The 17,631-nt window shown below is 57.3% G+C and overlaps 1 protein-coding gene across 2 annotated transcripts in view; it reads left to right on the top strand.

Annotated features, from left to right (window-relative positions):
- Positions 1 to 909: 909 nt before the first annotated feature.
- The window catches only part of PEPD (peptidase D), a 111,687-nt gene continuing 94,965 nt past the window's right edge, over positions 910 to 17,631 (top strand). For both annotated transcript variants that reach the window (XM_030298656.1, XM_030298655.1), the window contains exons 1-3: positions 910 to 992; positions 9,491 to 9,674; positions 11,661 to 11,788. In XM_030298656.1, the coding sequence (XP_030154516.1) occupies positions 976 to 992; positions 9,491 to 9,674; positions 11,661 to 11,788 (329 nt within the window). In that variant the 5' untranslated portion in view covers positions 910 to 975. The remainder of the gene's footprint in view (positions 993 to 9,490; positions 9,675 to 11,660; positions 11,789 to 17,631) is intronic.

The following is a 17,631-nucleotide window of genomic DNA, read 5'->3' as shown; positions in this document are numbered from 1 at the left end:
CTCATCTGTTAAAAGGCATTAAGAACAGAGACTGCTGCGCAGAGCTCTTGTGAGGACTCAGTGAGCTAACTCTGCAAAGCATTGGGTTACAATAAGTGCTCTGTACCTGTTGGCAGTAGTTGTTAGTATTACTGTTATTCCAGAACACCTGCAGCTTAGGTTGCTTCCTTAGAACATCTGCTTCCCATCTCCCTCCTTGGCACCCCTTCCTCCAACTCTTTGGGGGACCCTGCACCCAACAGCAGTGCCCAGCAGAGCAAAGGGAGATACCTTCTGGTAGATTCTCCCTCCTGAACTGTGCCCTTCTTGTGTCCACTTCTCCCCAGCCCTCCTCACTGGCTTCCCTGCCTCTGGGCCCTTCTCCATCCTGCAGTTGAGGGAGCTTGAAAAGGTCCTACCAGACCTAACTTCCCAGCCCCGTCTCCAAGGCCCTACAGGATCTGACCCTTGCTTACCTCTGAGGTCTTACCTCTCACTCCCACATGCCCTCTCCTGGACACTGAACTTTTTGGTTACTCCGGTAGTCCTGGCCTCTGCTCAAGTCATCTCCCTTCTTAAGCTACAGTTATCACCTCTTCCCTGTCCCTAGATTGGGTCAAGGTCTCTCTCTCTCCCAGGGTGTCCTCCCCCGGTGGGCGCTGAGACACCCGGTGGGGGGTTGAATCAAGGTATCCGTGGCCTGGGGACACTCCCTCCTACCCTGGAAAGACCCCTGCCCCCTACTCCGGCCCTGCCCCTCGAGTACAGCGGGGTGCCAGTGAGTAGATGGATCCTCCTCTCTTGCAGGTTCAGTTCCTCTGGGTCTCCAGGAGCTAGACGCTGGAGGGGGCGGGGCGTGGACAACCGGCCCCGCCCCGGCCCCGCCCCGGCCCGGCCCGGCCCCGCCCCGGCCCCGCCCCGGCCCTGCCTCCGGCGGTGGGACCTGGCCGGGCTCAGCTGATGCCTCACTTCACGTGACGCTGGTGCCGAGCGAACATGGCGGCGGCCACCGGGTGAGTGCTGCTCCTGTCCCTGGCCGTTGGCAGGCGGCGCGGAGAGGGGGCCTGGGTCTCCCGGTCAATAGCCCCCGCCGCCGGGCGGCGGCCCCGCTGGTTGAGTTGTGTGGCCGTGGACAGCGCGCTTCGTCGCGCGGGGGGCTGGCTGCGCGCTCCGAGTCAGGGGCAGCTGAGCTCCCCTGCCCGCTGCAGGGTGGTCCTCGGGATCACCCTGGCGCTCAGACACACCCGCGCGCGTGGCGGCCCGGCTGTGTGGCCGAGGCAGGGGCTCGCGTCTGCAGGCGCGTTCACTGCCACGACCCTCAGATGGGAAGGCGGCGTTGCCCCGGCGTCCGGGACGCAGTGCTCCCGGGAGGAGGCGGTGTTTGAAAAGGGCTTGGAATTCCCTCCCGAGAGGGCCACTTTCCCGCTTCCTTCGGGGCCCAAACGTCACCTCGGAGACGGTTTCCCTCAGCACTTATCTTACTTCTGCAGCCCTTATCACCTCCTGATAAACTACATAGTACATTTATTTTACTAGTTTCTCGTCTTCTCATTTGAAAGTAAGGTCAGGGCCTCTCGCTGGTTCACTCCTGGATCTCACTAGTAAGTGCCTTGCATGCAGTAGGCGCTTCCTAAATTCTGCAGGAAAAAATGGGTGAGTGGTCCTGCTGGGAGGAAGCGTGGACAGATGGGTTCATTGCAGCGTTGGGAGGAGTGTACCAGAGGAGGGAACATCTGAACAAAGGGCGAGTGACAAAGGTTGAGAGTTAAGACTGCTGGGGACAGGGGAGAGTGGGGTGCATCCTTGTGCTGGAGGGCGTGGTGTCCCAGTTGGCTTCTCCAGACTTTGTCCCGAGGGGCTGGAGCTATCCAAGTGTTTAATCTAATCATATGTGCTCTTTAGACGATTGCTACCCTGGACTGTGTGTGAGTTCAAGGGGAGGCCCACTAATGGGTAGGGCAAATGGGCCTGGTGGTGCTGGGGGCCAGGAGAGGAAGTCATAGCTAGGGGGCACTGCCCCAAATGCCCTGCTAGGAACTGAGATCAGAGTGGGGACTGACTGCATTTCTCTTTTTGGAAGGCGGGGAGAATGGCAACAGAAAATGGCCCCCTCAAGTAGCCCCCAAGGTTGAGAGAGCTTGGGACATACAAATCAAACATTTATTGGTCACTTGCTGTATTCTGGGGAGAGTACTGGGCCGACCTTTAATGGATGACGTGTGTACCAGTCTCTGGGTGCCCCTCAGGCAGAGAACTGTGCATGCACAATCCCAGATGAGGGGTAAAAAACCCAGGGTCAGATCCTTGAACCCAGCCTATGACCCTGTCTGAAGGAGCAGAGTGAGCAAATGTAGGCCAGTGTCCAGATGTGGGTCTGTTGTGTTTATATCTGGGCTAGTTAGGTGGCCACAGCGAGTTCCAGGGGCTGCATTTGGGTTAGGGTTAGGGTTAGGGGCAAGCCAGAGGTACAGAGAAGGTACAGAGAAGCCAGACTCCTTGTTTGGATGGGCGTGAGCCTGGAGCTGGCCGAATCCTGGAAGGAGGGCTCTTACAGCAAAGCTGATCCTCTGGGCCTTGGCGAGGGGGGGGGGGTGGGCTGGATGGTGAGGGAGGTGACAAAAAATGAAGGGTTCTTGGAGAGGTGCACCACTGGAAGTGCAGGGAGCTTCCGGAGCTTGACAGCGCCTCCTTGGCAGGAGCCATCCCAGGCCGTGATGTGGGACTATCCTGCCGGACACTTTGAATCTGAGGTCAAACCCTAGCAGCTTCTTTAAGGGGGGGTAGGTTCTGAGTGTGTTTCCAGCAAAATTCTGCCCATCTGCACACACAGGACAGATCAGGGTGTCAGACGTAATGAGGCACTATGCCATCAAGTCATGGTCATGGGCTCCTCGGGGGGTCAGATTTGGTTGCCTGCAGGGTCCTCCAGAGCCTGGGCCAAGGGAGGCTGTGAGAGTCTCAGGGACTGGAGTGTGCTGCGTGTGATTTGGGGAGCACTGGAAGCCCTAAACTAGCATCTCAGATTCAACTAGAAGACCAGGTGCAATAAGAAGCTCCCCTGGGGGGTGTTTCAGGGCTGACCCCGCTCTGTCCTACCAGCTTGGGCAGGGACGTCATGTATGAGATGGAGGGTCCCATAGCCCCCAGAGGGTCTGCTCTGAAGCCCTCCCTCACCACTCGAGCCCTCATCCCATAGCACTTGGTGCCCCCTCTTTGAGCCATGCCTGAGCCTTCGTGGTCAGAGATGAGACTTGGCTGCACCCAGAGCTGCCTACATCTCCTCCCTCACCTGGCTTTTTCCTTTCTCTTCTTGGCTGTGCCCACTCACCTGCTGGCCCTGGAGTGCCCTTGGCCTCCGATGTAACTATTCACATACGTGCAGGCCCAGCTTAGATGATGATTCCTCCTCCTAGAAACCTTTCCTGACTGCCCTCCCTCCTGACCTCTGATACAAGCTTCCTGCTCAGAACTCCAGAGATTCCCAGTTTTCTCCACTGGCAGGATACTTTTCCGTGTCAGCACACCTGCCAGTTGTGGTTGAGATGTCGCTTCTCTTTATGCCTCTTCGGGCATCCTTGGATCCCAGGGATCAGGTCATTTTGTACCTTCAGGGCCATTTGGCCACCCTGTGATTGGTGCTGGGTGACGTGATGCCTAATGAATAAAAGGGGAACTTTAATCCAGTGTGCTGTCCTGCTTTGCAGGAGGCTCTCAGTGATTGAGGAAAGGAAATGTGGGGAGGGGGGGAGACAGAATTCCAAGTAAGATGAAGAAATACCTTAAAAAATTTTTTTTAATGTTTATTCATTTTTGAAAGACAGAGAGAGAGCATGAGAAGGAGTGGGGCGGAGAGAGAGGGGGACACAGAATCCGAAGCGGGTTCCAGGCTCCGAGCTGTCAGCACAGAGCCCAACGCAGGGCTGGAACTCCCAGCCAGCCAGATCCTGACCTGAGCCGAAGTCGGACACTTAGTCAACTGAGCTACCCAGGCGCCCCAAGAAATACTTTTAATTCTTTAACCGAGTGGCTCCCAGGGAGCTGCTTCCCAGGGAGCCTTTGCCAGTGAGGAAAAGCAGATGAGCTGCCCTCGGTGTGTACCTGTTGGGCCATAGGTCATGCCGGAGTCAGCATTTTTAGGGAGAGAAAGTAACTGGAGGAGTCAGGTTCTGGATCAAAGCACGTCACCACCCTGATACGAACCTTTTGCTCCTGGAGAAGAGGTGTCAGGCTGACGCTGGTGGGTGGGTAGGGGTGGGTCTGTGGAAGGCAGGCTGGCCTTTGAGTGCTCCTTTGCCCTCCTCTGGCCCTTTTCCAGGCCTGGTCCTGACTCCATAGCTCTCTGTCTCTTGGTCTCTGTGGATGCTTAGACCCCCCTGACCCTTCCCGGGAAAGAGGGAGGCAGGGTGGGGGAGTGTTGGTCAGCTGCCTCTAGGCCTCTCCAGCCAGGGTGAGTGGGTTGCCCTTGCTGACAGCCAGCCAGTGGGCTTGGGGCCCAGCCCAAGCCGGAGGCTGAGGGTGAGGAAGCAGAGGCCCATGGCTGGTCTTTCTTGCTGGGAACTTAGCAGTGTGGGCCCCATCTAGAAGTGGCATTACATTCTAGTGCAGGGATCTTGTCCTTGTCTGTGCCGTGGACCCCATGCTCATTGGTGAGGCCTGTGCACCCTTCTCAGCATGTTTTTAAATGCATGAAATAGGGGCTCCTGGGTGGCTCAGTCGGTTAAGTGTCCTACTTCGGCTCAGGCCATGATCCCGCAGTTTGTGGTTTCGAGCCCCGAGTCGGGCTCTGTGCTGACAGCTTAGAGCCTGGAGCCTGCTTCAGATCCTGTGTCTCACTGTCTCTCTGCCCCCCTCCCCCCCACCCCCGCTCATGCCCACTTGCTCTCTTTCTCTCTCTCTCAAAAATAAATAAACATAAAAAAAAATTTTTAATGCATAAAATAAAATCTAGAGAATTACAAGGAAAACTAATTACACTGAAATAGTTATCAAAATGTTAATAAATTTGCTGTATAGTAATATATGCTTCTTTATTAACACATTAAGTCATAAAAACAACAGGCCTAATGACCACCCTAATTATGAAGTAGCGATGAACAAGAGTGATATTTTGAGATCCCGTGACATCAGTAATATGATAGGAAAACACATATGATTGTTGCTGGTGACAGATTCATACACTGCTGATGCTGCCGTGGTTAGTTCCTTACATTAATAATAACTGAAGAAAACGTACAGTTGAATGAGAGGTTAAAGGCAAGAAAGATCTACTTTTTCCCCACCCAAGAAGATGGAGTCCCTAAGTTCTGTGTGTGAATCCTCATGGGTGAATCCCCGTGGGTGAGAACCCCGCAGGTGGCCACTGAGGCAAAGGAGGGGGTGGCTCAGTATGGTTTGGGGGGATAGGGTTGCAGGGACAGCAGCGTCACACTCTCCCCGAGGCTGGCCCCACTCCTGGTCACTGGCTGCTTCCTGGGCCCTGGCGGTTGGTAGGGGTGGGCTGGCCTGTGGGGACCGGAGCTTGTTCTCTGGGTCTCTCCGGTGCCCCAGAGCTGGTGTGCCAGCCTCTGCTGGCTTATTTACGCTGGCACTTGGGGATGACCTGGCTTTTGCCTTTTCAATTCTGGGGATCTGTGAAAGCGCCAGTGGAAACCAGGTGGAGGCGTTTTATTGGTGCTGCTTTTGCTGAGCTTGCGGGAAGTCACCTGCACTGGCTCTGGGCCCCATGTTCTGTTGGGGATGGGGGGATGGGGATGGGTTGGTTTACGTCAGGAGAAATCAAAGGGCGCGTCTCTATAAACCTTGATTCTGGGGGTGCCCTGCAGTAATGCAGCTCCTGGGCTGGCCTGGGCTGCCCTTCTCTGTTCGGGCTGAGACCCATGGAGACTTAGGGAGTATTGCACGTTTTCTTCACAATAACAGCTGACGCTCCTAGAGAGGATTCTTAAGTTACCTGTCTTGTTCTGGGCTGCTTGGCCTTTGGGCCAGAAGGTCCCAGTCCAGATGCTCTGAAACATGTAGGCCTCTCAGAAGGTTCTGGACAAGAGGAAGCCCAGCTCTTCTTCTGAGAGCCTTCCTGGTGGGGGCATGGTGGCAGGCCAGGTGGACCTAGTGTCTGGTGTGTTTAAGGAGAGAGGGTCAGGGAGAGGGGTGAGGAGTGGTGGGGGATGAGGTGGGCCGGGCGAGGGGATGGGTGCTGGCTGCAACTGGGCATTTTCAGCCAGTTGTGCTATGGAGTCTTCGTGCATCCGGGCAACTTTGGCCGAGGCCACCTGCAGCAGTGTCTTAGTGATGCTCCCGCTGGGCCACTGGGGAGTCTGCAGAGATGAGGTTCTTCCCTGTGCCATCCCCTCCCTGGGATTTGCTGAGTGAGGGGAAAGAGTGTGGGGGGCCGTGCGGGTGCTGGTGGCTGCACTTTCGGTTCCTGACTGCATGGCCAGCTGCGATGCAGGCATGTTCACGAGCTGTCACCTCTGCCCTTTGATCCTTGTGGCTGAGCACAGCAGAAAAGCAGCCCAGCTCAGAGGAAGTCCTGGCCCCTGTACAACCCTTCTGTAAGGGCGAGGCCCAGGGACTGGGGTGGGGAGCTCTAGCCCTGTCGACACGTGTGGGGTGTGCGTGACCCTTCCTCCCTTTCTGGGCCAGGGTGGGCCCAAGGGTCCTGCTTCCTGCGCCACTGGAGCCGACGTGGCAACTTCTGATCTGCACAGCTGTGTGGGTGGCCCCACATTGTGACTGTTGTTTACTCAGCAGATATTTATTGAGTACTTGCTGTGTGCCAAGCAGAGTGCTAGGCACTGGGGTGGCAGCGACCAGAGCAGGCCCAGATCTGTCTCCATGGGATTGCTTTCTTGTGCGTGGAGGCGGACCTCCCCAGTGAGCACCAGTACATACAGATTGCCTATGTGTCAGAAGGTGGATGTGTCGGGGCACCTGGGTGGCTCAGTCAGTTAAGCACCTGATTTCGGCTCAGGTCATGATCTCGTGGTTCACAGGTTCAATCCCTGCGTTGGGCTCTGTGCTGACAGCTCAGAGCCTGGAACCTGCTTCGGATTCTGTTTCTCTGCCTCTCCCCTGCTCGCTCTCTCTCTCTCTCTCTCTCTCTCTCACACACACACACTCTCTCTCTCTCTCTCTCTCAAAAATAAATACACATTAAAAAATTAAAATAAAAAAAAAAAAGAAGGTAGATGTGTCATTTCAGCCAGGGACCTGGCAGGGCCTCACTCAAAGGGGTCAGGGTCAGTTTACAGAGCTATGGGCAGGTTAAGGGGACAGTTTACAGGGTCAGTTTACAGAGCTATGGGCAGGTTAAGGGGACCTGGGAGAGAAGAGGAGGGAAGCTGGTCAGGAGCCAGGGAAGCCAAGCTGTGGTCCTGCGGGGCGGGACAACCAGCCATCAGGTTCCAGCTCACCAGGGAGAGCAGGGAATGGATTCTGTGTCCTCCCTCCACCCTTTAGTCTCCTGCCCTGCCTCCCAGCGGCTAAATCCACCTGGAGCCTTACTGAAGTGCTAGGGGGACCTGGGCGGAGCAGGGAAAGTGGATCTGGAGGGTGCTAAGTGGGGGGAGAGAGGAGAGAGCTGTACGTGTAAAGAGGAAAGCCGGGGAAGACCAGAATGCGGTGGCTTTTAAGCCATGATGTGCATGGGGGTGTCACCTGCTCATGTGTCCCCATCTCTGAGGGGCCCATGGCCAGGTGAGTGCGGTGCCTGGCTCTCATTGTGGTCCCTGGCAGAGCCTTCTTTCTCAACCAGCTCTGGGCTGTTTCTGCCCTCTTGGGCCTGCGTGCTCACCTGCTGCCCCCTTCCCTGGGGCACACACCACATGCACTTGCCTGACTCCCCCGCCACCCCCTGGGCCTGGCCGGGCAGCCTTCCTAGCCCCCAGCACACTTGCTAGGATGTTACCTCTGTCTTCCGTCCCCTGTCCTCCGTTTGGTCATTCTTTCGGAAAGAAGGTGAGGTTCCTGCCCTCCTAGAGCTTACGTTTTACCTGGGGAGACCATGAGCAAGTAAATAAATGATGTCAGCCCGTGCCCTGTGCTCTAGAGAGGAGTGAGGAGAGTAGGGGATAAGTCTTGGACAGAGTATTGGAAAGCTTCTGGAAAGTGTGGCCATTTCTGCAGAGGCCCGGATACAGTGAGAACGGGAGCCATCCAGGCCCCTGGGGAGTGTTCTTGTTGTTTGGGGAAGAACTGGAGTGCCAGTGCAGGCAGAGTGGGGCTGCATCCCCTCAGTGCCTGGTAGCTCTGGGCCAAGTGCACTAGGTAGCAGAGGGGGTGGGTAGGGGAGGGCCTGCTCCGATTTGCATTGTAAAGTGTCCCTCTGGTTGGGGGAAGCTGGGACTGAGAGAGCCTGGAGAGTTCCCTGTGGTTGTCCAGGCAGGAGAGGGGTTCCTCCAGCTGGAGGTGGCGCTGAGGGGGGAGCGAGCCTGAGCCTGGTGGGGGGCTGTGGAAAGAGTGGCCCCCAGGTGCCTAGGAACCCAGAAGCTAGGCGAGGACTGGGAAGCCACATGAGGATTTTGGGTGCAGGTTCAGGAGCAGGGGTCACTGTGACCCGGCCAAGGCCAGGGAGGGGATCGAGGAGAGCATGGGCAGTAGAACAGTGGACTTGAGTGACTGCAGAGGATATTTCCTGCAAAGGGGACAGAGACATCAACTGCTGGAGGGGCGTTGCGGTCAAGGGGAGTAAGTGTTTTTCCTTATTTAGTTTTTACAAGGGTGAGGTTCCTGTACACTGGTTACAAAGAGCGATCTTGAGAGGGAAAACTTGATGCTGGAGCAACCGGGGAATAGACATGGGATGCAGGGTCTGGAGGCAGGTGGGCTTTGGGGGGTGGGTGCTGGGAGGGTGAGCTGTTTTCTCAGTGTAGAGGGGATTGGGGTGGGGGTGGGGAGAGACATCCACCTGCTCTCCTGTGATGTGGGTCCTTCAGGAGAGCACCCTGAGGGCTGCCACTGCCCAGTCCATCTCACCATGATCCCCTCGGCACAGACTCACTTCAGGCCCTGGTACTGGGTGTCCTGTGTGTGTGTGTGCTGGGGCCAGGTGGGTGTCCCGGCCCAGGATGCTGGGTCTGTGACTTGAGAAGACAGCATTATGAAGGCACTGGGCAGGGATCCAGTGTTGTCTGGGCCAGATTACAGCTCATTCTTGCATGGATAGTAGGATCCTTGAGGGCAGAAGTTGAGTGCGTCTCCAAGCCATTGTAGGCTTCCCTCCATGGGCCTCACCTGCCAGCTGGTTAAACAGATGCTGTTTTCCCTCATCTGCTCTCGGGGCCCGGCGCTCGGGGACAGCAGGGGAGGGTGCGGCCGAGGGGGCCCTGTGGTCTTTGGCAGCCCAGCGAGGGGCTGTCTCTAGGTCAGGCAGATTGAGGTTAGACCAGCTTGCCCCATGCTAATGGGGGTCCCACAGCAGGCTTGGCCCTCCAGTCACCTGAGGCCACGGGTGGCAGATGTGCTTGGTGGCGCTAACAGAGCCTATGTGGCAATGTGTGTTCGTGTCTTGCAGACCTTCGTTTTGGCTGGGGAATGAAACCTTGAAGGTGCCGTTGGCACTCTTTGCCCTGAACAGGCGGCGCCTGTGTGAGCGGCTGCGGAAGAACCCGGCTGTGCAGGCGGGCTCTGTGGTGCTGCTGCAGGGCGGGGAGGAGACACAGCGCTACTGCACCGACACCGGGGTCCTCTTCCGCCAGGTGAGCCCACCCTGGTAGCTTCCTGTAAGCGTGCATCCGGCCTTCTGTGGGCTGCCCGCCCTCCTCCACCATCGGGCCTGGTAGGCCCTGGGCAGCTTTACCCCCAAGGGGACCCTGCAGAGGCTCTCTGAGGGCAGGTCGAGGCGTGGGCACCCAGGAAGCCCATACCCAATAGTCTGGAGGGGCAGATCCCTGCTAGCTGTGGTTGAAGGCAGAGCTGATGCCAGCCAGTCTCAGCTCTTAGGTCAGAATACAGAAAGATGACATTCTTGGGGGAGCAAGTAGGCAAGAAGGCCTCACGGAAGAGGCAGTATTCGGTGTGGGCCCTTGAAGGCCAGGGTGAATTCTGACAAGTGCAGTTGGGTGTGGGTGTTCCAGGCTGGGGAGGAGGGTAGTGTCCACAGGAGTGGGTGGTAAGAGGGTGGGCTGGGCAGGGGTGCAGATGGGGAGGTCTGACTTCCTGGGGCCAGATTCTTCCTGTGCTAGGGAAGACGGGGGCTGCAGGGGGCTGCAGACGTCCGGGAGGGGGCGTGTGAACAGGGTGCTGAGCAGGAGTAGGAGGCCCAGACATTCATCATGGTTTGGCCATTGCTGACTCACTGACCCTCACCGGGCTTCAGTTTCCTGACCTGGGAAGTAGACTAGGGACTCCTTAAGGATCTGGAGCCCTGTGCGGGGGAGGGTAGTAGGGGCAGCCTAGCTGCAGCCTGGATGTGGCGGCCTTGGCTGGGAATCGCTGGCATCACTCAGTTCCCAGGAACAGGAGCAAAGGCACTGAGCAGAGAGGCTCACCCAGAAAGCCGGAGACGCCCTGAGCCAGCCCCACTCATCGATCTTAGCATCGCACTCACTCTATAGATGATGCAACCGAGGCTCCGAGAGGAAATGACTTGGCAGAGGGGGAGCTGGGACTAATTAGAGTCGCATCTCTGGACTCCAAGTATAGGGCTCTCTTCTCCTCCCTGCCACTTGCAGATCTGGGGCCTGGCACCCTGGGAACTCCGGAACCTCCCTGGGGACATGGCTGTCCAGCATCCAGGCCAGGAGGAGTCAGGGAAATGTGAAGGGGACCTGAGTGTGGAGGCGCGGCAAGTGGTGGCCTCCCCAGCTGGGCTGTGTCCCCTGCACAGGACACAGATGGGCTGTCGGCTGCTGAGAGCCATTGTGGTGTTTTTATGCCGCAAGTGGCTCCCGCTGCACATTTCCCCATGCCACATTGTTCTTGCAGCTGCAAGCCTGCAGTCCCCTGGTTGCTAGAGACGTGGAGGTCTCAGTAAGGCTTTTCTGCCTAGTCTTGAGGCTTCCTGAGGTTTACGTATTTTGTGGTTTAAAAATCGATCTCCTAAATTCAGCCTTTGGCTCCCTGACTGCTGTTCTGCAAGGTTAATTTTAGAAGAGATCCTCCTCCACTTCATACCTTTCGAACATTATTTTAGCTCAATGTTTATTGCTAAACACTGAAGTCATCAGCTGCCCCGGGGGTGGGAGAAGGAAGCAAGAAGTCCTAAATGGAGGACTCCTTTCCGTGCAGATGTCTGGCCTCGGTGTCTAAGTCAGAGTGGCATCTTGCCCACCTTCGGGCATGGGGGCAGCAGAGAGGTGCGGGCAGGGCTGAGCCGGACCCGTGGTGCTCATGGGCACCCATGTCCTGGCGTGCCCTAGGGTGCCCTGTGGGGGGGCATGAGGGTGTGGCCGGGGAGGGGTGCAGGTGGGGCTGGGGCATGTCGTGAAATGTGCATCATCAGAGAAAGCTGAAAGCAGGGTGGGAGGAGCCAGCCGGGCTGCCCCATGCCAAATCCCGGAAGTGGGAGATAGCCCGCAGCTGTCAGGGGACAGAGTGGATAGATGGACAACTGTGTGGGGCTGGGGGGCCCCGAGCTGACTTTCCAGGGTGCTCGGTGCTCGCTCCGACACCCCACACCTCTCCCTGTGCCTCATGTTTTTGTCCTGCTGACCGGGTAACCAGGGTCCTTGTTCTCACCACAGGAGTCCTTCTTTCACTGGGCGTTTGGCGTCACGGATCCAGGCTGCTACGGCACAATTGATGTCGGCACCGGGAAGTCAACCCTATTTGTGCCCCGGCTTCCTGCCAGCTATGCCACCTGGATGGGAAAGTAAGGAGCAGTCTGGGCCTGCTGACCACCGCTGGGGTTGGGGCAGGGGGAAGGGTCTGGCCTGTGGTGACAAGGAGGGAAAGAGTAGCCGGGGATGGGGGGCGGGGTTCAGTGGTCAGGCCCATTGACCTCTGCTCAGGGCCAGAGCCCGCGGCCTTGGTTGGGAAGGGGTGTCAGAGCCACAGACTGTGGTCATGTTTGTTTGGAGGTACTATTTATTAATCTTGAAATTCTGGATTCTCAGCTTTGTTAAAATGTCAGAGGCTGTGGCCCCAGTGAACCATCACTCCCGCATGGCATCAGTGGGAGGTGGCCCCACCTTGGGTGTCATGGGGGTTGGCTCGGGTCAGAGAGGGCAGCCTGGGACCATTCTCTGAGGCCCATCGCTAATGTGGCATTGCGGGATGCCTGTCGTGTGCCCGTCTCTGGCTCAGATGGAGGCCCTGCCTCAGTTGGCTCACCCATGAGACAGGTCAGTGGCTCTAGGTTTGTGGTGTGTGAAGAGTGTGGGACCAGGGCTGGGCTGTGCTCAGAGGCCTCCTCCCCATCATCCACGGCCTCTACCAGCTCCAGGGCCCTTGGCCATGTCCACCCACCTTGGGAGCCATCCTGCCTGCACAGAGGTGCTGAGTCAGACACTGTACTTCATTGTGGGTGCTTGAGGTGCTCAGGGGATCCCGGAAAATGCTCATCACCTTCAGCATGTCGTTCCTGCCTGGAGGGTGGTCATTCTGGGCAAACGTCTGAATTGCAGCCCTCGCTGCCTCGTGTCCTCGATCACTCATTACCAGGTGGGCTGGCGGGCCTGTGGCTGCTACAGGGAGCTGCTCTGTGCAGACCCCAGGACAGGGCCTCCTGTGCCTCACGCAGCACCCTTCCCCACCGGCCCTTCAGTGCAGACTCCATAGCTTCTTTGGTTGGCCTGAGAGATCCCTCTTCTGTCATCTTGGGGCAAGGGATCCAGGCTCACAGGTTGGTAACGTTTCTCCTTTGGGGCTTCCTGGCCCCAGGCCTTCAGCTTTGCCGTAAAGACAGCTTTAGGCAGCACTCACGGCAGAAGAGAAGTGGGCTGTGCTTCCCTGGAGGACATTCTCCTGCTTGCCTCTGGGGGAGGAGGGTGGGAAGTGGCCATGCCTGATCCACTTGGCCTCTGGAGTGCGTGACTGAGCAGCCACGTAGGTTCTGGCCCTCTCAGAGGCCTCAGGGCAGATGGCGTAAATGTGTCCCTGCTGTAACGAGCAGGTTCCCACTGGCCTCCATACCCGGGTCAGGGTGGACACGGAAGGTTGTACTGTCTTCTTCCCAGAGGGATGGGGCGGCACCTTGGTCAAGGTGAGCCAGGCCCAGTGAGAGCCCCCAGAGGCTCTACACTGCCCAGGCCTGGGTGGGGGTGTGTGGGGGAGTGCAGAGGCAGATGTCTGCTCTGTCCTCTGGACCTCCCTGCCTGCCTTGCCACAGTGTCTTGTACCTGCAGAGAAACTGGCCTCGGGTTTGGCCTGAGGCAGGCCTTCCTCAGTCCATTCTTCCTGGACGCCTCCTCCTGTTAGATCAGCATATCCGGGCCTGGAGACATGGGTACTCCTGGGAGGGTGGGTTCCACCTCTCCATCCTGTTGTAGCCTTTATAGTCAGTCTTCATCAAATTCCTGGTTGAATCCGTACAACTGCCCTGCTTTGAAAGGAAACAGCAGTGTGGTGGTGTGGCCTGTGCAGGTCCTGTGGGCCCGTCTTGCTGGAAGCTTGCCGGACGGCTCAGCATGGCCCCTTTGTGGAACAGGTCTCGCCACTGCTGGGGCCTCTGATTCCTTATCTGGGGAACAGTGACAGTGCTGCTCATGAGGCACCTCCAGGGCTGTCGTCAGAGTGATGGTCACTGTGGGGATGGTTATGTTTGTGACACTGAAGTGAGGTGGTAGATGGCAGGGACAGGCAGCTTGTAATGTCCAAAAATGACCACAGCAATATTTGTGGCCATTCCCTATGCAAAGGTGGAATCTGTCCCCTCCTGCTTGACTCGGGTCAGGACCTGGTGACTGCCTCGATGTGTGAGTGTGGCAGGGTCATCTTGTAGACAGACGATAAAGTGCACTGTGGTTCTGCTCAGGGACACTGGCCCTTGAACCCGGCTGCCATGCCGTGAGGGGGCCCATGTAGGAGGGACCTCATGGAGAGGAGTGGAGGCCCAGCTGACAGCCAGACCACCCATCAGAACAGGTGACTCCCAAGTCCCAGCCCTTGGGTCCTGCTGCTGAGGTCCCAGACCTTGTGGAGCAGAGATAAGCTGTCCACTCTGGACTCTGTCGCAAGCCCAGACCTTCAGGGTCCGTGAAAGTGAAGAGTGTCAGTATGGTTTGCTACAAAACCCTGGTGACTGGTTCAGCTGTGGTGAGAAGGTTCCTGGTGAGAGTGTAGGTCTGGTCTTGGTAAGAGGATTCCTTCCAGACCCTTCCTGCACTCTAGGCGGTCACTTAGCTGCCAGTGGCATACCCCACAAAGAGCCAGGGCCCCTCTGCAGCACCCGGGGTTGTGAACTGGCTGTCTGTGATCCTCCCTGTGGCTCCCTACTGGCTCCAGGAGTGCCGGTCCTGCAGTCGGAGACATGGGCCTGGGGGGGGGGGGGGGCTAGGGGAGGGTGTGAGCAGGGCCTCACTGGAGTTTCTGTCTGGAAATGTAGGGGAGCCTCTGAGTGCATTTTCTCTTCTGTCTGCTTGCTTTTTATGTAGGGCTGACTCTTGTGTGAAATTGGGGAGTGCCTGTCCTGGAGGGTGGACGTCTTTTGGGGCAGTGGGAGGAAAGGCCTGTCCCTGCCTTAGGGACTCTACCATCCAGTGGGAAAATCTGAGCAAATCTCACTATGTTTCCCCACAGCCACCATCTGGGGAGCCACATGGCACTTGACTGGAGGGTTTAAAACCCAGGACCTGATTGGTCAGGGAACAGCTGTTAGCAGTTGGCTATTCTGAAGCATAATCTTCAATAATACAGGAATAATATTCTGTGCTTTGGTCATGGCTGACTTTCAGGACCACTGTTAAAAGTTCTCCTTCAGTCTGTCCCTGCTTTGCCAAGCCAGCTGATTGTCTGGTGCAGACACAGCTGCTTGTGCGGCCTTTGAGTATAGAAATGGGTCTGCAGTGTGGGTCTCCCAGTTGGAAAGGCTCCATGCTGGGTGGGCCGGAATGAGCAGGTTGGTCCCCAGGGGCCTTGTGGCTCCGCAGCAGAGAGCTAGACCCCGGTTTCCTACAGACCTGGCTCCCCACTGTGGCCACCTGGGCAGGCCTTTCCCTTCCTCTGTTCTGGCGTGCCCCTTTCCCGGTCCCCATGTCCCCAGCCTTTGGGAGAGAAGGCTCAGTTATAGTGGGGCAGTGGTAAATGAGTTGGTTGTTTGGGGCTGGAGCTGGGGAATGGCCGGATCTGATTGCAGGTGGCTATTTCCAGACACTCATAATCAATAGGGCTCAGGAGCGAGGCTGCGGGATTACCTGGCCTTTGCAATCAAAACCCACCAGCCTGAACATTTGACCTTCAGCTCCTCAGCTTCCTTTTCAGTCTCTGATGGCTTTTGAAAATCCATCTGGCAGATCCTGTAATCCACAGTCGTCCAGGGAAACAACACCCCCATCTGCGGGTCTGCCACTTCCTGCACAGAGGGCTGTCCCGTTGTCAGGGCAGCAGACGCCGAGGGGTCTGCCTGCTGCCCGGCCTGTTCCTCACCCCGGGCCTTTTTGGGTACAGGGATAGGGTAGCTTCTCATTTGTTTCCATTTGGAATCTTTGCTGACAAAAGTCCGGGGCCTTTGGACGTGAGAGTGTTTCCCATCATGTCTTGTCAGAATCAGGCTTAGCTGGTGGCAGCTTTGGCTGCCGGGGTGTCTGGGGTCCTCTAAAATTGTCTCCGTAACTCAATACCGGGCAGCCTCAGTGCCCAGAGAGGGTGAGTGACTTTGGGCCTGCGGGGTCTGGGGGGCCCTCTTAGAACCTTTGCAGCTTGACCGTGTTCTGCTCCTGTTGTCTCCTGGCTGAGACTGTGGCTTGGTATGGGAGACAGTGGGCCTGGTGTGGGGTTTGCGGGGAGGAGGGTGCTTATCCTACTGAGGGCCCTGCCCAGGAGTGGTGAGGGGGAGTTTCCCCCTGGGCTCAGGGCCTCAGGGCCTGAGCCCTGCTCTTTCTGGTATGGGAGCTGATGCGCACGTGCTGTGATGTGTGTGTGGGTGCCAGGGGAGTGGTTGTGGGTGGGTGTGGTTTGGGTGTATGCGGTATGCGGTGTGTATGTGCACTTGTGGGATGGGGTGTGCGGGGGGGTGTGGTAGGGTACGATGTGGTATGTGTGCATATTGCAGGTTGTGTATGTTGTGAGCGGTTTCTCACAGCTACCGTTCCGCACCCTGTACACACACCTGGGTCAGGAGGACTGAGGCCGCCTCAGCCCACCTGGTGGCCTCACCCTGTCCCTCCCTCTGTCTTCAGGGAGGGGCACTGACGGAGGTGCAGGCCTTCCCGAGGAGGCTGAGGGAGCCCCTTTGGCTCTTACCCCAGGCAGTCCGGGGTGGGGGGAGCCTGATCTCAGGCAGCCCGAGGCCTGGCTAAGTGTTTGCCAGAACCCTTGGGCACCTTTCCCGGGGCTCTGGCTCTGCTGATCACGGGCCTCCTTTTGATCACCTCCGGAGCCCTGGCTCCCCCGATGCCCAGCACCACCTCACGGCTGTGATCCCCAGGATCAGGAACCTGCACTGCTTTGGAGAGACCTGTTCTCTGACGAGCCACTAGAATGTTGCAGTGGTTGCCGACCCACGTTGGGAGCGAGTGCCAGTGCTGTGCTGTGAGCAGGATGAGAGGCAGCAGCGTTGCGTGTAGCTGAAGGCAGACTCTGGCCGCTGAAATTGATGGTGACTGCTGTAATTTGGTCCTGTTATTTATTCATTAACCGCACACAGGTGGGCAGCTAGCTGGCAAGACCTGTGCTTGGAAATTTCATATTCTGAAGGGTTCCATTGTGTCTACACCACAGGCATTCACTTAATGTCTCCTTCCCACAGGAGGCCCTGCACGGGGCGTGGGTACTCACAGTCTCAACCCTGACCTTGAGTTCTGGGAAAGGCCACCTCTAACTCATGCTGGCCCCGGCTGCTGGTGGTGAAGTCACAAACCGCTTTGAGTGGGGCGCTCTCTCTTCTCTCCTGCCAAAGCCGTCCCTTCCCTTTGAAGGGACAGTTTCTAGGGTGAGGTCAGCTTCTCTGCTGACCCACTCTCCCCTGGTCCAGTGGTTTTTTCTGGATCTGCCATGTGATGGGATCTGGCATGAGCTGCCCCGCTGGACCCCGAACCCCAGACAGGGCAGAGTGCAGGCCCTCCGTGTGGCTGCCGCCAGCCTCTCTGGGTCCTGTAGCTGCCCGCTGACCTCTCTTGCCTGTCCAGCGGGGCTCTTGGAGCAGCCGCTCCTTCCCTGGTCGACCCCACCAAGTCATCACGGCTGAGTCTCTGGTGGCTGGCTTGATGCGGTGGCCTGGCAGACGTCTCCCTTAGGGTGACATTTAAATTATTTTTACTATAATTAGCCTCAAAACATGAAAAACAAGTAGTATTCAAACTTAATTATCTGTGCCCTTTAGGAAAGAATGGCAGGCAAAGTGCCAGAAAAGATGCTTTTCACATTGTATCTGTGAAGTGATCGTTCCTGTTACGAACCAGGCCTGTGGCTAGTCAGTGGTTTTGACCCTTGAGGCCCAGTGGGTGCTCAGGACTGTGTCATTCGACTTCTTTGAGGAGGGCAAGGGGCACGTGGTGGGACTGACTCCTGCCCTGCCTTCCTCCTGGATAATCAGGGTGGCGGCAGCAGGCTCTCGTG

The sequence above is a fragment of the Lynx canadensis genome, chromosome E2 (genome assembly GCF_007474595.2).
Source record: "Lynx canadensis isolate LIC74 chromosome E2, mLynCan4.pri.v2, whole genome shotgun sequence".
NCBI lineage: Eukaryota > Metazoa > Chordata > Mammalia > Carnivora > Felidae > Lynx > Lynx canadensis.
Note: the sequence above shows the minus strand (reverse complement) of the source record. Positions and strands in the feature narration are given on the sequence as shown.